Source organism: Apteryx mantelli, chromosome 4 (assembly GCF_036417845.1).
Source record: "Apteryx mantelli isolate bAptMan1 chromosome 4, bAptMan1.hap1, whole genome shotgun sequence".
In the NCBI taxonomy this organism is placed as follows: Eukaryota; Metazoa; Chordata; class Aves; order Apterygiformes; family Apterygidae; genus Apteryx; species Apteryx mantelli.
The window spans coordinates 80,491,733-80,514,070 of NC_089981.1; the positions used below are offsets into that span (position 1 = coordinate 80,491,733).

At 41.8% G+C, this 22,338-nt stretch overlaps 1 protein-coding gene across 1 annotated transcript in view; it reads left to right on the forward strand.

Annotated features, from left to right (window-relative positions):
- CEP170B (centrosomal protein 170B) overlaps positions 1-21,711 on the forward strand; it is a 58,813-nt gene extending 37,102 nt beyond the window's left edge. Inside the window, exons 13-21 of the mRNA XM_067295071.1 lie at positions 1,244-3,016; positions 6,392-6,641; positions 9,316-9,475; positions 13,252-13,290; positions 13,867-14,010; positions 15,600-15,688; positions 16,255-16,348; positions 17,281-17,332; positions 18,101-21,711. Of these exons, the coding sequence (XP_067151172.1) occupies positions 1,244-3,016; positions 6,392-6,641; positions 9,316-9,475; positions 13,252-13,290; positions 13,867-14,010; positions 15,600-15,688; positions 16,255-16,348; positions 17,281-17,332; positions 18,101-18,336 (2,837 nt within the window). The 3' untranslated portion in view covers positions 18,337-21,711. The remainder of the gene's footprint in view (positions 1-1,243; positions 3,017-6,391; positions 6,642-9,315; positions 9,476-13,251; positions 13,291-13,866; positions 14,011-15,599; positions 15,689-16,254; positions 16,349-17,280; positions 17,333-18,100) is intronic.
- The last annotated feature ends 627 nt before the right edge of the window (positions 21,712-22,338 follow it).

The following is a 22,338-nucleotide window of genomic DNA, read 5'->3' on the forward strand; positions in this document are numbered from 1 at the left end:
TCAGAGTCATCCAAGAAGTTCTTCAGTGCTGCATTTGACATGACTAAAGGGCCCATGGGAAGCAGAAAGATCGTAAGGGCCTTGGGAATTAATTACCCCTGTGTGATTCTTTAGACTGCATTATGACGCCAGAAAAAAAGCCTTTTGCAAGTCATCTTGGAAAGAATTGCTGACTGGTGCTTGGTAGCTGGGTGTTTGTGTGCTTTTCTCATGTCTGGCTGTGCTGAGGATTTTAGGCAGTTCTGGGGTTGGCTGGGCAGGTGGCAGGTTTGAAGTGCAGAGATCAGCATAGAAAACTGGGTGTGGAGGGGAGTGAGGGAGTGAGAGAAGGTCAGGCCCACATCACAGCTAGGACGATAGTTTACAACTCCCCAAATCCCGTAGAAACATAAGAAGGGGTGAACAGTGCTTTGGCTTTTGTAAACCTTTTCACCCTTTTTTGTTGGAAATATTTGTCATTACCAACAACAGCTCTAAATGAACTCAATAAAGATAAGAAGAAACCTTTGTTTCAGACATTACTTCCACAGTTTTCACCCTGTGTGAGAATCTGACTTCCAGAGCATTTGAAATTTTACCTTAGTCAAATAACCAGTTGTCCTGGTATTTAAAGGTGACAGCAGATACGAAGTCCTGACCAATGACATGGGAGGTATAAGAACACTCTTTTTGTGGAGTGTGTCCTTACTGACAAGTCTGCCCATGCTGGGGCAGTGAGCTCTAATTCAAAGTCTTTTCATTGTTAGGGTCTTTCTCCTGAGACTCTGCCTTGGGATACGATTATACGAGAACTCATGCTATGAAAAACACCATCCATTTAGTGAAATGGGCTACATTGTGTAGAATGATGCTCTGTAGTGGTTTGGCTGATGGCTATTCATCTCCTTTCTGTGGCCTGATCTATGGTAAATTGATGCCAGCAGACTGATAGCATGGCCTCTAAATGAATGTGTTTGTAGATCACGTGAGAATGTCAAGGCAGGATTTCAGATGGAAGGTGCTGAGCGCAGTGATCCAGCAAAGGGATTAAGTATACCTTTATCTTAAGCATATGTGTTGATAAACCTGCAGAAACTTAGCAAAAGCCTGATTCTGTTGGTGTTCGTACTAAACACAAGCTTAATTTTAAGCACGTACCTTATAAATGCTTTTGTGGACTCACACTTTGCAAGATCAAGCCCTTATTGAATAAATAAAGTATTGCTGTACAATATTTGATGAGTGTCTGTTTAACTCTCTTCAGAAAGTGGTGTAGCCCCAAAACCTGGGGAACCGGAAAACATCGTGCCCTTGAGAACAAGGCGCCTTCTTCCCCAGCTCCCACCAAGTGATAAATCGGACAGCCCCATGCCTGCAGTTCTGGTTTGTCAGGAGACCTATACCGAGGTTACAAAGAGAAGCATCGTAAAGGATCACTGTGTGGAAGCCTACGGTGATCCCAGCAGCCGACTTTTCATCCAAGAAGACTTGGATCCAGATAGCCTCAGTGATGCCAGCAGATCTGATGATGGCTTCAGCACGGAAAAAGGCAGGAAATATAAAGAGAACAATAAAATGCTAGAGCAGACGGGGGAAGACCCAAAATCTGAGAGCCGGCAGCCAGGAGCCCCCCGGGTCTCAAATATGAGAGCTGTAAGTGAGCCAGTTTCTACTTCTTTCTACATTGGTGATGACAGCAACGATGTGGGGATTCCCTCCAAGCTCTCTCTGAGCATGTCCCATGCTCGAGCAGACAAAGAAGGCAAAGATCAGGAGTTTTCCTTCAAGGCTGCTAGTGCACCTGTTTCTGGAAAGCCACCAGTCAAAGATGTTAGTGCTTACATTAATGCAGCAGGAAAAATGGTTATTTCCCTTCATCAGAATCTTCCTCAAGATCAGGAAAACGTGGCAGGAAAGGAAATGTCATCTTTTGTTAGACAAGAAAATTTTACCAAAGATAAATCAAGCAGTGCTGTTCCTCAAAATAAACTTCCACATGTTTCAAGTCACCCTCTGCTTAAAGATTTAGAGGCTGTTCGGTCAACCCGTATGGACTTTGGTCAGGACACTCATCTTCTCCTTAAGGACACTGAAACTGCCTTGGCAGCACTGGAAGCCAAATTACTTGGTCAAGGTCAACAGCTGGAGCCCTCGGAAACTGCTGGTCAGCTGGAGGACTCCTTGTCTGGAGACTCTGATGTGGACACAGCCAGCACAGTCAGCTTGGTGAGCGGCAAAAATGTCCCGACGAGTGCCCCGAAACGCAAAGCAGTCGCTAGTTTGCAGAAGGAGAAATCTTCCTCCACGCCTTCCATCCAGGACCAGTGCGGGCAGGCTAGCGCTCGGGATAGGTTGACGGAAAAGCGGAAAACGCAAGCGCCGGAGGCAGCAAGCCGAGCAGAGGCGACCAAACGCTTCCAAATGAAGCGGAGCACCGGGGCTCGAGGGTCCCTCGATTTTACAGATGACGAGAGAAACTCGAGCCTGCCCTACCTGCCGGTCCCCGAGGCGGTGACCTCTGACCATGAGCACTCGCTAACCAGGCCAGTTCCAAGAAGGAAACCTTTTACTCAGGCTGCTAAAGAGGATCACAGCAAAACAACATCGAATGTGCAGAAGATCCAGCAAGTCCTCACCCGCTCCAACAGCTTATCAACCCCGCGGCCCACGAGAGCCTCCAAGCTGCGTCGTGCCCGGCTGGGAGACACTTCGGACAACGAGTGCGTCGATACTGAGAAAACAACCTCCAACCCTGAAGCCGCCGCCGCAGGGTCCAAGCAATCCATGGAGACTAAAAAGCTCTCCCGGCTCGACATCCTCGCCATGCCGAGGAAACGGGCCGGTTCATTTACGGTGCCGAGCGACTCCGAAACTGCGCAGTCGAGGACGGGGTTTTCGGGCCGGAGCGTGGAAACCTACCGGAAGACGGGTATTTCGGAGGTCAGAGCTGCAGCGAGGAAAATGGCAGCCGCTGCCTCGGCGAAGCAGCCTTTCAGCAGAACCCGCTCCAGCAGTGTCAAGTATTCCTCCTCTTCCAGTAAGTGGTTATGCTTTATGTTGCTCCCATTTTGCCCTGTTTCTAATTTATAGGCTGCACATGATTGCCCAGGATTGATATCCCTGTAATAAAAATGCTGCATTGGCGAGTATGAAAAGGAAACAAGGGAAGGAGACTGTGGGGTGGGAGGGAGGGAAGAGTCTGCGTTAATAAATGTATGTCGGAGAAGGTCATGGGGGATATTTCATGTGCAGTGGGGTTTGGAGACAGCAGAGTACCTCTCACACCCAGTGAGAAGTTGCTGAGCTGTCCGCAAGGATATTGCAAATAGCTATTTTTCTTTTCTTTTTTTTTTTTTTGATGCCTTTGGTTGTTTTTGAGCAACCGATTACCTTTTGACTGGAGAATGTTAGCCTTTTATTTTTGTTGTTACAAAAGTAGAATTTGTTCTTTTCCAGTGCTACAATTCTGTTCTGCTTTTCTTTGACTTTTAAGACTCAGCTTATATCAAGAAAACTTACATTGGTATTGATGATAGCTGATGTCCAAGGTAGCAAGTTTGAAGGCATCTGAAATATGAATAAAAGAAGAAATAAATAGCCTGCTTTTCGAAGGCTGTTCTCTTATTCTTTCCATAAATGCAAAAAGCAGAGCTGGACACTGTATTTTGATTGCCCCAAGAGAATTCCCTGTACGGTGTGTTTTCATTCCCTTTTGTCAATAGGTAGTGAAGCTGCACGGTTGCTCCCTGCAAGGACGAGGTTTGGGGGCTGTCCTGCCCTCTAGCTGTGCAAATAGCAGCTCTTTGTGAACAAACCCTTGCAGATTTAACGTGTGTCATGTTTAAATTGGCCTTTATTTAAGAGGTGGGGACAACGCCGGTGACAGCTCTAGTATGGTGACTGGTAATCAGACACTGCCCAGGACGTGGTTAATACCTGTGGTCTAGTATGGCCTGGCTCCTTGACCTACCAGGCAAAGTCCTATCTGTTTGCTTAGGTTTTTAGAAATGGCAGAGGGGTTAAAGGGATGGGAAGAACTCCTTTGGCAGAGTTTCTCAGGCCTGTTGGGATAGACAATATTTTCATCCGATTGGTGATTTTTATAGGGGTCTTAGAGTTCTGGAAGTGTCCTTTTCATATACTTTCATACAATTGAAATAATTATCCTTCTTGCACTATTCATTTTTATTGCATGCTAAAAATGTGATTTGCTGCTTGTCTTAATTTGGATTGTTTTAGCTCATCCAACTTCTCTTTTATTTTAATGATTTTTTTTTCTTACATATTTGTATATGCATGTAAATCAGAATGTGAATAAGCTAAAAGAACATGTACAATCTCTTCTCTTGCCTTTTCTGAGATCATGCTGCTATTACTTTTTCTTATTAAACAATAGCAAATCCAAAGCAATATAATGTGATCAGAAATTTCCAGACAGGAGGTACCGTTCCTACCTCCCTGTTATTGGACCACAGACTTCAAATAATTTGGGGAGAAATAATAAAAGTTGGCCAGTTCTTGTTTTAAATGAATTGGTTTTTGATTTCCACAGCTTTGTAGCAACATACTAACACCTTCCCATGTTCATAGTTGCAGCAGATGATGCTAATCCTTTCTTTGAATTAGTTTCTCTTAAAATACTGACCTCCTAATTCCTTGATAGGATTCTGGACCCTGCACAAGCAGTAAATGGACTAGTGTACTTCATGCTTCATAGTCCTATAGCTACTGTGTGATGCATGTTTCTCTACTAACACTGCAGATATTGTGAATGAACAGCTAGCACCCCGTTCTGGAACAAAAGAGGAACTTGGATAAACTTAACTAATGCACTGTGCTGTCAAGACGTTTTTGAGCATGATGCAATAACCTTTGAAAATATCGAGCTTCAAGCCTTGCGACTATGGAGGCAGATGTGGCCAATTTATTCAAGGATTTCTTAAAACATTTAGCTAACCACAATAGTTTCCAACTGTCCCAGTGGGAGAAAGTTAATCTTGCTAACAGAGGAACAGAATGAAATATGTGGCCAGGAGACAAGAAATGCCAGTAGATTGTCAGATGATCTGAAGCAACTTTATGTGAAACATGCCTATAATGTCAAAATAATCCAAGTTACCAATTTTGAAAGCTAAGGGCCTGTCTCCCCCTACTCCTACATGTACATGATTTGTTTACCCAGTGTAATTTGAATGATACTGAGAGACTTTATTCTGATTTCCCTTGGCATACGGGGGTGGAAAATCACGCTCTTAATTTTGAAATTCCTGTTCAGTGACAGGATGACCTCTTCATTCTAAACCTTAGTGTTTTATTATATTACATATATGAATAATATATATAATTATAATATTTATATATAACACTATATAATATATATTATAATAGATGTATGTAAAAATATATAAGTGTGTGTGTATTCTGCAGCTGGAGTATGAGCTTTTTTTTTTTTCCTGTATGTATATTTTTTAATCCTGAGCCAAGACCTTTAAATAGCTATAGCAGAGCTAATAATGTCTAGGTATAATATCTTCTCTATATAGCATCTACCCATATCTTTTATGCCAAATTCAATATTTTTATTTGTATAATTTATGATGCTGGCTTAATTTGCTTGCAGTGGTTTAGCATTATGATAATCTTGGTAACACAGTGAAGCTTTTAAGTACCATAATTTTAAATAACTTGGCTGCTTCTGTGTTTGGTGGATCTTCATTCTCCAGGGAAGGATGGAAGGGAATGAAGCAATATCCGTAGTGAGATAGGAAACTCTGGGAGCCCAGTTTTCAAATAAGGATTTCTTGTCAGGACATCTCAGTATTTCCCATACAATGAGGACCTGGGTGTCTGCAGAACCTGTTGGGATAGATGGGTAGCCTCCATTCGCTTTCCTGTAGAATATCATTAACGATGATTTGCAAGGCAGGAGGAGAACATGTGGGTGTGGACTCCTGCAAATAAAACCAAGCACCACAGTCTCTGCTTCACTCAGAAAAAGCCTCCTTTTGCTTGTACTTGCAGCTAACTGGTAAGGTGTCTGCAGGCTTGAAAATTGGCCTCTCTTTAGAAAAGGACTTCTGTGGGTACTTTGAGGAGTCTGAAACGTATGCTTCTTACATACAGAGCTTCTGTGCATGAAAAGCTAAGTCTGCGATAATAACTTAATATATTGGAGTTAATAAAAGTCATTCTGCTTTTCCATTGGAATTTCTCATTTCAAATTTGTATAGTGGATGGCAGAGCCATGGTTTAGCGTTGAGATAAACTCCGACAAATGTGGTGTTTAACCTAAAATCTGCACAGAAACTCTCCTTTCTTTGTATTCTTGGGCTAGTTTTGTGTTACCTTTTTGCCCTTTTTTAGTTATTCTTTGCTGCTTTCTTTGGTCTGAAACCAATTCATTTTTTATAAGCATCAAGGCGGAGACCACAGGGTTCAGATTACACCTCTACTTCGGAGGAAGAATATGGCTCAAATCACAGCTCCCCTAAACACAAACGCTCCCATACTTCAACAGCCACACAAACACCGAGGATACGTGGTTCTGGGCTGAGCAAGCAAAAACACAACGGCAGAGAAACAGATGACGATGAAGACTTTGATGATCATCCAGATCCCTACAACTTCATTGCACAAACAGCAGAGATAGCAGAAATAGCCAGGTGAGGTGGGGCTTTGTGCATCAACCCCCGTGCTGAAAATGGGTTGTTTTTCATGGTGTTCAAATGAAACCCAGATGTGGAGGTGGAAAGAGAGGTACTCTCTCTTCTTGTTGTGTATCCCCCCGCCCCTTTCAAACCTGAACACCAGTATGTTCAGACTTGAAAGGGTTTCATGAAGCTTTATAGCCCATGCCAGGCAGTGCTGGTTGTATCTTCTCTCTAGAAAATGGCAAGTGCAAGGAAGCTGGGTTGTGTCTTGGTTTGTTTTTCCAGCTGGAGTTGTGGACAGATATCCTCTTCTAGCCCTGCTAAGTCTGTTAAAAGATGTTACTGTCCATATCTGCCTGCCATTGCTTTCTGCTGGAAGTTATTGTCTGTGCATGGTCCAATTCATGTGAACTGTCCCTAATTCTCTTCAGATAAAATCAGCTGGATTAGTTGAATATATCAACTGTTGAAGCTGCTTTGCCTGAAGCCAGTGAGGGAGCAGTAAGCAAGAGCTTCAGGGCAGGAACCTCTTTGATTGGCACAGTTGAAGCCAAACAAGAAAATCTGTCTGAGACCTGCGTGTTAACAAGTCATTGCTTAGCTTGATGTCTGTGGGCACAGGACCTATTGTATATTTGTGGTTGCTTAGAGGACTTGAGCAGTAAAGAAGATAAATTCTTCTTTTAAAGATGGTGGCATTTGAAGTCTGACATCTGTAATATGCCAACTGTGTTATGCCAACTTTCCAGAAATACAGGTCTTCTGTTGTACTGGCCATACTTGAAATACTTTCCAGTTTAAGAAGCTGACTTCTGACTGCTGCTGGTCAGCGTTTCCACGTTGCATGTGTCAGTTGCTACACTAATCTCAAGAGAGCTTTTCTTTCATGAGCATTGCTTGCAGGCTGGTAGAAAATGTGTCGGCCTTCAAGCGAAGCTGTATTACCTGTGCTGTATGAAGTGTGTGTGGGGGGGGGGGATACTGACTTCCCTTCATACCAGTATTCCTAGCAACGGAGAGCACTTTAGGTGGCAGAAGCTATAAATAAGTGATTGCATCAGATTTGTCTGGCTCTGCACATTGCAGAACTCGGTCAAGCAGTCTGCTTCGTAATTGCGGTTCTGATTCCCCTTGCTGCTCCCAAATTAACTGGGAGTGGTTTAAAGTAGTCAGAGGGAGTTAAAAGCCAAAATGCCACTTGTTTACAATAAATGAATTGCATAATGGAGGCATTTGGTGACAGCTATATCTGAAACCAGCACAGACAGGGGGCATCTTAGGCACGCAGATCAAAATATTTTTTAATTAGTTCAGTTATGTGTTTTCTTTCTGAGGAAATGTTTTGAGGAACTCACAGTTTTACTACCTTGCTTGTTTTTTTTTCCAATTAAAGAAGAAAGTGTCTTCAGATGAAGCTAGCCAACTGGAAGATTTTTTTTCCTTTCAGAAGCATTTCTTTAAAATTATCACAACAATTACTTTTGGTTTTGTTTTGGGGTTCTTTTTTAAGCTGTGCTAGTAACAATTAAGAGACAGATTTTCTTTTTTTTTTTTTGGAAATCTAGAACAAGTAGGACAAAATGTTTTAATCACTGTTAACTTGACACCTGTCAAGGGGCTTGAAGTTTCAAGACTTGGTTTCTGAAAACTAGATCCTTCTAAGGTACACCATATTTATCGCTCCCAATCCTTCATCCATTTTGGAGAGCCTGGAGGCATATTTTGATTTATAGTCTATAAACCACAAGGGAAAAGGGAAGAGTGTTTAGGGTTTTAGTAGTATTTGAGTAATAAAGAAAAAAGCTTTTATTTTCCTAGGTGAGCTCTAGCCATTTTGTTGTATACCATACTTACAGTAATTTCTTGAAGGCTTAAGGACTTAATGTTTCTTGCACAGTGGAGAAATGTTTGCATTGCTGTTGGATTTGGGGGGGGGGGGTTCCCCTTAAACCATTCAAATCTGGAAATAAGCCATGAATGTAATGGTCACCTATGGTTTTGTTAATCTGATTTTCCTTGTATGCCCTTTTTAAGGGAAAAGAAAGAGGTTCCCAAAAGAAATTGTGGCCATGTTCTATTTAAAAAAGGAAAACAAAAGGTGGGTGGGGAAAGAATCAAGAAAAGTTTCTTTATGGGTTGTCTCCAATGTTTCCTGGTAGTGTGTAGAATTTGCTTTTTTTTTCCAAATCATTACTTTGAATCTTCCCTCTGCAAAGACACAGATCAGATTCAACCTGTATTTCTTCTGCCACTGAAAACCTCAGGGAGGCTGTTGGCAGAAGAGCCCCAGATAAGAGGAGCTTGCAAAGGCACGCTGTGGCTGCTGACTGCCTTACTGGGGTCTAGAGACCACTGGGATTTAGCACGATGGGTGTGAGCTTGTGTGAGGGGACAGGAAAGCAGTGGATTTATTATGTTCCTCTTGTACCTGGCTGGAGCGTTCCTTGATGTCTTCAGTGGTGGCTCAGTCTTGGGTGCATTTCCCAGCCCACTTTTCTTAACCCCTGCAGGGGTTATAATTCATACAAGCTTCCTGTGGTTGGCCAGTAAAGAATCCTCTGTGGCTGCCCTTTTTATATTTACACCTCCCCTTTTAATTTTTTTAATTTTTATTTTTTTAATACATTAATATAAGGCTTGTTGTATGATGTGTCCTAATGGCCCTCCTGCATGCTCTGTGCTTCAGATTAAGCCAGACCTTGGTAAAGGATGTGGCCATCCTTGCTCGAGAGATTCACGACGTTGCTGGAGATGGGGACTCGCAGAGTTCATCGGGGACGGGACCAAGCACCTCCCTCAGCTCTGTGCCCAACACTCCTGCTTCCACCATATCAGCGAGAGAAGAGGTAAGATCACAAACGGCAGAAATCTCAGCCTCTGAATGCTAGCAAGTGTGTGGGGCCCAGTTGCGGTGGCAGACCAAAGGACAGCATCCCCAGTTACTGCAGGGTTAAGAACACCTCCCCTCACCCCCACGAAGACCCAGAAAACCCACAGCAGAAAGATGGACTGCAGTCTAATTATGGTGCTGTTTATTTTGCCTTCCCCTATGCCCTAGGAAGCCTTGCAAGAGGTGGGAGCAGGCTTTTCCTGAGCGTGGCTGTATGGGTATCGGGGCAGGCCTGGCTTGTTCACAGCATCCTTACTACGTTTCCAGGAAGCAGTAGGGCTAAAATGGTGTCAAAACGTTGGATTCATCTCCCCAGGGCTTGGTGGCCTCTAGTCAGACCTTGGTCCCTGAAGTCTGTATCTAAGGAACAGTATGGGGTGGTGTGCTGCGTTCCTAGCGCTGCGAGGGCTTTCGGGAGAGCCTCTCTTGTTGACTAAGTCGAGGTGCTGACCGAGTGCTCTGGCTGCGTGCCAGATCTGTGTATTTTGTACTTGTGCTGTGTCCTTTGCTGTGCAGGTGTTTCTTAAATCACTTCCCTCCATCTGTGTATTGGTGGGCCAGGGCAGGACTCCTTGCTCTCCAGCCAGCAGGATTGGGCAAGGATGAAGGGAATTAGCTATTTCCTTGAGGGTAAATGTCAGTCATCGTAGCAGCTGTAGAAGTGCTGTTGTCCACATAGCCTCCACTTATCCTTCAGATAAACCGCGGCTTCCTCCCAAACTGTGTAACCCAGTTTGGCTGCACTGGAGAGGGAAGGAGAGAGGTGGTTTCTTAATTTGGCTTACCAGCGCAGCAGCCCAGGGGCCAGCAGAGGTTAGCAGCTCAAACTAAACTGCAAGGTCACCTGTGGGCTCCAGCTGCTAATGCAAAATTGTTTATGCTCTTTATTTACTGTTCAGATGGGCCTCTTGGCTCTCTGTTCTCTGTGACTGTTGTGAGAATTGCAGGCCTGTCCCAAACAGAATTCAAACAAGAGAGTGTTTGGAGGCCCTGTGACTTTATTGTGTTCATTACTGAAGGTGCAAAGCAGAAGTTTAGGGAGATGCCCAGAAGAGCAGGTGCTTGTGGCTGTGCATGTGTTAAACTATGGTCAGCTGCGGCCTTCTCAGGGAGGGTTTCTGCCCTGGGGTGGTTTGGCTTTGTCTGAGCCTGCTGTACACAAGTGTTTCACAATAGCTCCAGGCTCTGAGATCGAGCGTTTTATTGTTTTGTTCGGATTCAAATGCCACACCTGCAAAACTGCCTTTTTTGTTATTCGTCTTGAGCAGTTATGGTGACAAATCTACCCTACTTTAGTTGCAAATTAAATTCTGGCAGCGTTTGGTAATGACCAGCACTCAGCACCAGCTTCCTGCTAGCAGAGCAGGGCATCTACTTTTTTTTTTTTTTTTTGAGTACAACCATACACCAGCCTGTAGAGAGAGATGTTCCCTGCTGTTAGATATTTCTCCTATAGGCAACGCAGAGAAGGAATGATACTTTGAAAAACACATTGACTGAGGGTGTTTTCACTCTGTGGAAAATGATGGATCCGAAGAGCATGGTAGTGGTACTGAGTCAGTTACTGGGATTGCTTGGCCCTGGGCTAAATGAAGGTTTTTCTGCATCCTGACCTTTCAGGGCTGCTACGTGCTATGTGGGACGTATCAGTTGGCCCCTTTGCAACAGCCGGGAGAGCAAATGCAGGGCTGTGTTTTGCTCTATGCAAAGCTCCAGGCAGTACCCACCACAGCAGCAGGGGATTGGTGAGTTTTTGAGAGCAAATGGTGGTATAAATGAAAGAGCCCTGACAGAAACCCATGAAGACAGATCGGGAGCCGTAATGCCAGACTGCAAACTGGCAGTAGGAAGAAGAATTGTAGATGTGAGCGTGCTTCACTGAGGCTTCATCTCCAACCTGGTTCCCAAGCACCGTGAGGAGGGTATTGCTCACCCTTGTTGGCAGTGGTGTGAGAAGCTCCTGTTTTTCATCTGCTTCTGGTATTGCATGCTAAATCTGTGTTACGATGGCTGTTTTAGCTCAGTGCAGGGAAGTCCCCTAGGAAATCTCTGAAGATCATGGTGTGCGATAGTAAGCACTGTGAATTTTGTGAGTGTTTATTAAAGAACTTTATATTAAATATTCTAGTAAAGGGCATAGTGATGGGAAGCTTCTATAATGTAGTAAAAACATCTGGTAAAATTTAGTTTACTTGTAGTAAATATGTGGACAAGCAATGTTTGCTGTGTGTGACCATCTCCCTTACACAGCTCTGGTACATGCAGTGTTGCGTGCCGTTCTTCTAGCTCTTGATTTTTTTACTACTAAATATTTGTTCCTATTCTAAGAAAGTGAAAAAAATGCAGAACAAAGCTGTTGATACTGGAATTACTTCTGAGGGTTTAGTAACTCACCATAAATTTCAATTTGGACCTGTATGCGATACAGTATTTTTCAGCCTGAACAAATTGCTTTCTAAATTAATTTTTATCCAAGTTTTGTAATAGAAGTAAAATCATGTGTGTGCTCTTAAAAGTTAAGATAGAACCTTAAATTTAAGCCTTACTCTTTGTGTTTTGTCCCTTCAGGTCCACTGTTGGCTTGGATGTTAACCAGGGAGGTTTTAAGTTCCCTAGTGCACGTTCAGGGTGTTCTTGTTTTTTGTAGCCCTCAGCTGTGTAGTATATAATAATACAGATTCTTGGAACACTGAGCTGAATACTGCTGAGCCAATCGAAAGGTGTTCAGCAAGGGTAAAACAAAACCTTCATGATTCTTGTTTCCCAAAGTCACGGGTTGCTTGGGATGCCTTGGATTGTGGGTGTGTAGGTTTTACAGGAGCAAGCTTTCTGCAAAGCTGAGCAGTCAAACTGAAAACTCAGTTGTTGCAAGTAGTCACCTGCATGGCATTCTTTAGGTTTGGTCTTTTTCCCTTTTTTTTTTTTTTTTTTTTGTTTAAAAGTTGATAATGATGTAGCAAAACACTCTCAGTTAGATTTCTTAAGTTGTTGCTTAAGGTACTTAGTATGACAGTTGGTATGATGAGAGGAAATGCTTAAGGGGTGACAGAACAGAAAGCATGAGAACAGATCAGGCCATGTGTTAAAATCTCTTGGTCATGATGGAAATGATGCTGCTCTTACAGTTCTTCACTGGTCGTGCTGAGAACTTCCAGACCGTAGGAATATCTCCTGGTTACCATTCGCTTCTGACACTGTTTCCACCACTGCAGCCAGCCTAACTTATTAATTGTTTGCAGTTCACAAAAGGATGCTTAAAAAAGGAAGCTTACCATCTAAACACTTTGGCTGTTCAGCCGCTGTAGCGTAATGTCTCATGCCTCCTGCCTGTTGATAACCTGAGTGCTATTGCGTAGTGTTTGGGGCGCCTGGACCTTGGATGGCACACAGTTTCCTCTTGATTTCGCTCTCGAGAGCTGTGTGCTGTTGCCAACCAAAGCGCCTCCTGGACGATACTTGCAATCCGTTCTCTGTGCTCAGAGGGCTGTTGGATTTTTACCCAGCACAGTCCATTGCAAAGTAACTGGGGAGCTGCCCGCGACCACCTCTGCAGAACTGGTTAGTGACCAGATTCTCCGCCTGGTTCGGTGCATGCCGGGGGGTACCCGAGTGCTGCTCCTCTCGAATGTGCTTGTGGGAATGTCACCCCAAAATAACAACATGTGTTCTCTTTGATACTTGCTGTCACTGTCATTCAGGAGCATTGATCTCTTTGTTTCTGTTTTAACACAGATTGCTCGTAGATCTTTTCGGCTGGCATATCCATCTCAGGTGCACTTTCCATCCCATTATTTTGTATCTCTGTCTCGTCACTGTTACTTTCCTCACCTTCTTTTAGAGGTTTTTGTCTGTCAGTTAACCCAACAAAGTGGTTGTCTTGTCTCTTCTGTTTTTCCTGTTTATTATTTGCATTATCAGTGGTTTTGTATTGCATTTTCATCTCTTCCATGTGTTACTAAATGGTTTCTGCTTAATTTTATTGTCACTTTAAAGTTACATTGATCTTTTATCTTGATATGTTAAAACATAAGACATAGGAAATCAAGGCCTTTCTGAGTTTTAATCTAAATTCAGAAAAGACAAGATGTATTTTTCAACTAGTAGTCAAACTCTCAAAATTATAAACCTGGAATACCCCCATTGAGTTTTGTGGGATGACTCCAGTGGGTAGATGTTTGCTGAACTGGGGTCTAATGATTTGCTTAGGAAACCATACCTGTCTGAACAAGACTTAAATGAATCAGTGTTCCTCTGGGGCTTGCCTGAAAATCTGTAATACCTGCAGTGACTGCCTGTGTGCCTCCTTCCTTACTAGTTTTTAATGACTCATTACTCATTATTTCCAAGTTGGTGCAGCACATTCCAGAAGCAAGTCTGAACTACCAGAAAGTGCCTCCGGGATCAGCAGAACTGAAAGATTTTGACCAAAATATGAATGATAATAGAGAAGAGGATCCCTCAAGAAAAACAAGGACAAGAAACCGCGAGGAGGCAGGCGCCTTTTTCTTTACTTTCTAAGTTTATGTATGACATTGCTGTAAGTTGCAGTATGTATATCTGCTCTTTCTAAGCTGCCAAAGGTGGTTACTCAAGAAGGTGCACTTTTTAAGAGCCCTGACTGTAGCTATAGAAATAAGGTGTTAAAAAAGAAAAAAAAAAGGAACAGAATTACCCTTATAACCAGTGTTGACTGGAAGTTTCCTCTCTTGTATAAAACTCCGCTAAAACCTGAGGCTTGATCACTTGCTGTTTGGGGGAGGCATTCACAATGTCAGAGCCCACGTAGGCTGTTGCACCGCTCTTTTAAAGAAAAATAGAAAAGGCTCAACTTTTTGAAATGTGTGGCACCAGTGGTTTAATGACTGGAAATCTTGGTGTTAAGGTAGTTGTTCCTAATCAGTAAAGGCACCTTATTTTCTGCCATGGGCACGCTGGTTGGAGCTGCCTGTGGAGCAGCAGTGGCAGAAGCTGGACTTGTGGCGAGTCTCTGCGCTGGGCTCGAGTGCCTTGGCACAGCGGGCTCGCTGCTGGGTCCCTTGCAGGACACGAGCCCCTCATTCTGCTTTGCTCCCTTCAGTGCATGCAATTTGAGTAGTGACTATTCCCTTTCTTCTGGGGTGAGAGAGCAGGGCAATTTGGGAGTTATAGGATGGTACTAAAGGATGAGGAAGCCTGGCCTGAAACTAAGGCTGGGGGTGAGATGGGTGAGGGGCATAGTGGGGCGATGGTGCCTGGGAGAGGAGGAGCGGGTTGCTGAGGTGCTACTAGTTGGGCTGGTTCTTGCTCTGCTTGCTTTCTCCATCCCTGCTCCACTAGAGGAGAGCAAGCAGGGGCAGAGACTGTAGGGAGGTGGTGCACTCCCGCAGGAGGGGAGAGCTGGACTCGAGCGCAGTCAGCCCCAGCTCCACAGGTGGAGCATGGCTCGAACCAGCTAACGGACTTGGACTGAGCTGTTGATTTGATTTTGATTCTGACCCCTTCCTGCAGAGGGGTGTGCCAAGGCCGAATAAAAGGTGTGAGTCCAGAGTACCCCTGGCTGATGTAGGAGAACGTGAAGCTTTTGTGGCACAGAAGCCTGTGGATTCTTTTGTGTTACAAAACTTGAATGTTTTGGCTTTGGGTTGTTTTTTTGTTGTTGTTGATTTCTTGTTGCTTTTTGTTTTGGGTTTTTTTTGGGGGGGGGGCTTGAACATAAATCACTTTACACAGTTTCAGGGAGACTGCTTGTGGGACTTCTTGGGTTGCGAGTCTTTTTTTTTTTTTTTTTTTTCCCTCCCCTCTTTTTCCCTATAAGGCATGGAAAGTCTTCTAAGCTTTTTCTTTCTTTTAGTAGAAGAAATGCTTAAATAGTTCTGTAGTTGCAGACAATTCTCTCTGTTCTTATACTCTTGTAGAAAACAATCTGAACAGATATTAATCTTTTTGCCAAAGTGATGCAATAAAGCTGTGTGCCTTCTTATCTCCCTTGAACTTCACGTATCATCCCCGTAAACAAAGATGTTTTGGTGGAGATGGGTTAGCCAGTTTTGTATGCTAGTTTTACTAAAAGATTTTTCTATCTGATTTCTTTTATATTTTAGGTAATCTTTGACAACCTGATGTTGAACCCAGTGTCCCAGTTATCCCATGCAATCCGTGAAAATACAGAAAACCTAGCTGAAAAAATGAAGTAAGTAAATTTTTGTCCCTGATGTGAAATGTTGACTTGCTGCTGAGTTCTTTTAAGAAATGCAGATCATGATTTTGTTCCTTGTGGAGGATAATGTGTTGGCCTCTTGGAAAGTCTTGTAGTCTAGATGCAGGAAATCTAGATGTAGGGAACAGTATGTGTAGTGTAGGAGACATAACATAATTACTTGTCATCTCTTTTCTGATATGTTTGGGTGAAGATGCCTTAACTTTACCTTTAAGAAGTGTCACTTGTGGAAGGAAAAGGAAGAAGAATGTATTCTTGCGGGTGGTTTGTCTCCCCTTTCTTCCCCCATCCCAAGACTCTCAGAAGGCCTGCAGATCACCAAGACTTGTGAAGGTGCCTCAAAGCTAGTTCTTGCCCTAGAAGTTATCATTTGGGGAAGGACTTTGGATTGTTTCTAAATTAGCTGCAAGGCTCTTTGTCCTGTTGCTAATCCACTAATCTCCTTTGTTGCCACATCTTGTGATAACTAGGTCTTTTATTTTTAAACAAGCAGATTTTGGGTGGTGATTTTAAGACCTATTCCACTGTGTGTGCTGCAGGATTCTGTTTCAGAACTCAGAAAGGACCTGGGAGGAGATGGAAGCCAAAATTAACTCAGAAAACGAAGTGCCGATTCTGAAGACATCAAACAAGGTAAGACCATGAGACCCAGTGAAATACCAAAGGCTTATGTCCACAGATGCTTTGTAAGAAACCAACCAAAATAACAGGTTCTGGCACTTCTCAAATTCATTTCTGAAACTGGTAGTCCATTTGCATGTGTTGAACTGCCATTTTTTTTTGCCGTTTTAAGAAGAGACAAGGTGAGTTCCTCCAACCAACAACAGTTTGTATTACTGTCACTTTCACCAAGGTCTTCCTTTGTAATTTGTCTTTGAGGACCCAGTCAAGATCTTAGAAGATGTACAAGTTTAGGGTCATTAGGTCTTATTTAAACATCCTCCAAAACATCCCCTACAAGTGCAGTTCCCACAGCTTCAGCTGTAGGCAGGTGTTTCTCGTGGATGTTTGTTTTCTTTGTCTGTTGCAGTTTGATAACAGGGCAGTAAAAATGCCCCAGCCCTAGGGGTGGCATTTGTGCTCTCGTAACCTCTTATTGTCATTTATGGGGACTGCCAATAGAGATTTAAGTAATGGACCCAGCAAGTTTGCTGCTGTGCCTCAAGGCTCAGTTCTACAGAGATATCTTCGTGGCTAATTGCTTATACTGCTCTAGGAGTTAAGCTTGCAAATATCTTTGTAGATCTGTTTTTAAGTGGGTGTGGAGGAGCCTTTGTACACTTAATGTCCAGATATCTGGCCAGCATTTCAAATCTCAAAACCACAGTATTTATGAAATGAGTGGTGTAGTAGCATTTGGGAAAATGAGGCAGAGCAGAGGTCGCATGGAACACTGACCGAATCCAGCTAAATATAGATACTAGCTTTGCTTTTACTGTCCAGTAATACAGTAACTTGAGCAAAGTTGGAACTGAATGTAAATATACCTGACTGGAAAAGGTAGAGTTTCCTACATTAGTGGAGTACTTGGTTAGTTAACTCTATTCTGATGCATTTGTTTCTAGGAAATCAGTTCTATCCTGAAGGAGCTCAGGAGAGTTCAAAAACAACTTGAAGGTTAGTCACTTTAAATGTTCTTTTTGTCTCATAAATGCCAGTAAATTGTACAAATACTATGGCTTGATTTGCCAGTGAAAACAGGGAAAGGATGCAGTAGTTCAGTTTGTTTGCACAGAGCTCTCTGACAAGTGCACATGGAATGAACAGTAGATTTTTCTTCTGCTGCCAACTTTTAAGAAAACTGTTGACTTTTGAAAAGTGGGAGCTATTGCTGTGGATATATTCTGGGGTAATTAGCATATTCATATAAGATGAACTGGCAAAGGTCTTTTCTGCTGAAATAATATTTAACAGCTCTTTTGGCCAATAAGTTCTGTGGTTTTGGCTCTCATTGACCTGAATCTTGCACATAGAGCTCTGTGCAATAGAGAAGGCGAGATAATCTCAGTAGAGGCTTCTTGCATCGTATAGAAACTTAAAGACATGTTTTAAAAAAAAAAAACAAGCATCATTCCAGCCTCTTGCTAAGGGCTTGCCATTTTGCTGCTGTAGTTTGTCTTGTGCAACTTAATCAGAAAGCTTAAAGCCCTCATAACTTCAGTTTGGGAGAGGTTTTTGCTTATTAAAGTTGCTTAGATCTAAAGATATTAATAAATAAAATATTGTGACTAAAATGAACACAGGCACTGTCTACAGTTTTGAAGGCAAGAAAACTTCTGCTTAGAAACTATTCTGAGTGCTGCTAATATGTGTATGTATATGTCTTTTTTTTTTCTTTTTTTTTTTTCTTCTTCTTTTTTTTTTTTTTTCCTTTCTTTCCCCCAGTCATAAATGCTGTCATTGACCCTACTGGAAACTTGGATGTGGTTGCCAGTAACAAAGCGTCTTCTGCTGCTAAACAATCTACAGCCACTAAAGTCAGGACTGCTAACACTTCTGGGTCCACACTGGAGACTTTGTCCCCAGCACAGATGAGAAACTACACACAGAAATCGAACTGTGGGTCTTCTAGCTTACAGGATTCAAATTTCATTCCAGATGGAGAGAAATATGTGATCTGATACAGTATTTTGTATTGCTATCATATTGTAATCTACTGTCGCATTAGTACTGTGTATGAGTGGTTTGTGGACAGTTTGTGTGGAGCAGTTGTTTAGATTGCTAACACGTTGCACAAAAAAAACCTATGCTGTGAGGGTGAATGGCAAGTCTGTGTATGCCTTTTAAACAAGACTAGCACTGTGGAGCAGCACACATTCAGCATAGAGGCAAACTGATTTTTAGAAAATTACTCACTTATTCTTCCAGTGTGCCATAAGAAAACAGGCTTTACATACCCTCCATTCAGTACTGCCGAAGCTAAAGTGTTTTTGCGTTATTCAGTTGTAATGAGGCGCGATTTAAAAAAAAACACTGTGTTTGGCACTAGGTTTGTTTTGGATTTGTTTGTTTGTTTTTTTAATTTTACAAGTGGAGCATTACAACTCTGTTGGAATCAATGTGCAAGTCCAACAGAATGATGGTGCAATATAGCAGGTTTCTAGGAGAAACTCTTACTACAGTTGTATAAAAAGTCCTTTTCAGTGTTTGTAAAAAGAAGGCAACACTGAAGTTGTGTATTGTGTTTTCAGTCCAAAAACCAAAATAAGATAGAACCCTTTGTTTTTCCATTGGAAAAGTGTAAAAATTAACTATGATAGTATGAATGTAAAACTACTAATGCAGTTACTATTTTTGACCATGTTTCAGGCCCAAAGTTTCAGGTGTAGGTATGAAAAATCAGGTTTTACAGTTTAACTTGCCAAATTTTCATGATTTTGGTACAATTATCATCTTTAAGCTTTTTTTTATTATATATATATATATATAAAATCTTTTCACAATGAGCTACAAATGCTCCTGGCTGGGCCAAAGATGTTTGTGATCAGCTAATTGCTAAGAAAAGCATCTGTTCCAATGGCTCATGTAATAAACTTAATTGCACAGTTGCTGTGAACTAGTGTTCACTTGATGTCACTCTAAAAATAATGGCTTAAATGTAGCTCCACCTTTACTGCTAGTTCTGTCATGCAATTTTTTTCAGTGCAAATGTGCTTGAAAACCCACCATCTTCTGGTATTCTTCAGAAACTATTCAACAGTGTCAAGCAGTTGGTGCATTTGGGATTTTTGTCTGGATTTTATTTTTGGTCTGTTATGATCCTAGGAACACTAAGGATTATTTGCAGTTGCACTGAGCAATTTCTTGTTAAAAAAAAGTTGTTTTTTGTATTCTGTCTTTCAGTTAAACTGCAAAATTCTAAGCAATTTTTGTGGCTTTGTTTTAAGAAGAAGAATTTTGTTTTTGAGGGGACCTCTTCCAGATACATTTGCTCCCAGTTTGGTGTTTTTTCCCTCTTGTATTGATTCCTTTTTCATTCTTCCTGGTCAATAAACAATAATCAGGTAAAGAAATCTAATCTTATTTCATAGTTATGGAGGATACGTGTATCGGGAAAGGTGAGCAGATGAATTCCATTTTGCCCTTATACAGTGTATCGTTTAACCAGTGAAAATGTTTTCCCAAGCTTGACTGCTTCTTGTGTGCTGACTTCATATTTTGGGATGGGTAGGGGTTACTTTATAGTTAGCTTAAGTAGTTACCTGAGCTTTTTTGCTAGGATATTGTAAAAGCGGGAACCAGTTAAAATAATTTAAATATATAGGTATGCTCACACAGTCTTTAATCTACTAGCAAGGAGCACGATTGCTTTCCTGGTGAAGCCAGTGGAAGCTTCCTATTGATTTCAGCAGAAATAGGATCGGTCCCAAAATGGGAGTATGCCAACAGGCCATTAGTTTCTTTTGAGCGTGGAAAGTGCTGGCTGGCAAACAGTAGGTATACATATCCTTCCAAGATTTCCAGTAGGTAATAAGACTCATCTGCTTGTGTGGAGATGCTCTTCTGTGAAGAAATCTGCTGGATTTCACATAGATGGTGACAAGATTAAACATACTCTGCAGAATAAAAAAAAAAATCGTCCTTGATAGGTTCCTCTGCCTGTAATATATGCGTTGTCTGAATGTGGTGTTCATTCAGTCATTTATTCTGATCTGTCTTTTCATGAAATACCTGACTGTGTCCTTGATGAATATCATAAGCGATAGAATTGTTCCTGACATAGACGATACACGCTTTTTCAAGCTCTTCTTGGCTAGGGTTTGATATGACCAGGTGCTACTGCAACTCACTGAGTTGAAGGACCTTCACAGATAAGGTATTGCTGTTAGTTTCAGTTCTGCTATAGAGACACGTTAATTACTCAGACATCTGATTTTTATTATTATTATTTGTTACCATGTTTCCACATTTTCATGGCTATGCTCTAGTGGATTTTGTTTCTCTACAATGTGTCCATGATGTGACTTCTGTTTACTTTCACTTGAAAATTGCTTGATTCTTCTTTCATACATGAACACATCAGGGATGGATTTTCTTCCTTGCTTGCTCTGCTCTGAATTTGAGAGAGAGCCCACAGAAACCTTACATCAATTAAGGCAACCCATAAAATATGGTACGTCTACAAATGACTAATAGGGATACAGCAGTTGGTGCCTGTTAATCATTTGGAAAGTGTATGTGTGGAGTGGGGGGAGAACAGCTTGATTTGTTTTATTTAAGATTCGACCAAAATATAAAATGCTTCTGTGTCCTGACACAACATTCAAAACAGTCTTGGTAATCAGTGGTGAAATATAGTCGTTTTTTCTGTATTCACTGCTTCTGAAGTACACCCCATTTGCACTTGTCTGCTCTGGATAAGCCAAAGAGCTAGCCACGTGATTATAACTCCTTTATTCACTTTATTCATTGTTCATTATTATAAGCAGTACTGTATGCACCGATGAAAACATGCCTCTGTGTGATTCCAGTGTGAACATAGCAGCTGCATAGTAGTGTATCTAGTTGGCCCAGGATCAGTGCATGGGATTCCTTTTTGCTTCAGTGAGCTGTGGATTGGCTTTTCCTTGAGCTTGGTAAGGGTGGCACTGACCCGTGGGTCATTCTCATACCATATTGCTTTCATGTTTTGTATTTGACTAAAGAAATGTAATGAAGGGCGGGATTTTCAAAGTTTGAGGAAAGCAGGTATTCAGGTCCTCTTGGTTATCTGTACAATTTGGGTGCCTGATGCCTTGAGTACCTATCAAAATCCCAGTCCTTAGTTCTTCCATTATACTTGAAAACCATGTTCTCAGTTCAGTTCTTTCAAATGTAAAAACTTGTTACTCTGTTATGATGGAATGAATGTAAATTCCTGAGAGAATGTGTACGAGCTTTGTGAGCCAGGACCTATGTATCTACAGCGATGTCATGTTGTGGTCATGCTGCAGGAGAAAAGAACGTCTACATCATCTTTGAGTATTTTAGTAAAGGTAAAACTAGTGGAATGTTTACATACAGCCTACTGAAAAAAAAAAAAACGAAAAAAATGTAAAGTATTTAAGTACAAGATTCTACTAGTTTTTTCTTTGGGTTTGCAGATCACACTAGCTATTTTGGAAGTTCAGCAAATGTGTGTAATTTTTGCAAAAAACAGACAACTACCTGTTCACTTTTGATGTGCCCTGTGCTGAATTGTGCCTATTTCACTATCTGCTGTTGTTATGCTGCTGATTCTGCTGTTCTGAACTGTTCACTGGATCATTCCATTTGCATGCAACACAAATGCAAGCTGAGCTGTCTGAGAGTAAAGCTGAAACACGTTTGTATGACTTCAATTGATTAATGACTTTCTCTTTTCCACACCCTCCTGACATGCTGTGTATAATTTGATTTGTTTCTCCTACCCTTATTTTTTCTGCTTTTGTTTTTTTTAATGGTAATTTATTTTTGTTTGGATTATAGGCAGTATATGTACATTTTGTTTCGAGGTGATATTGTGGATGTCTTTAAAAAAAAAATGTTATTTTATATAATTTTATCATAAAGTTGCTCTAATAAATCATTCTTTTATCATGTGACAGTATGATTCTGGGTTTTTGTGTGTTAATTCTGGGGTAGGGGGGAAGCGTGTGCTTGGA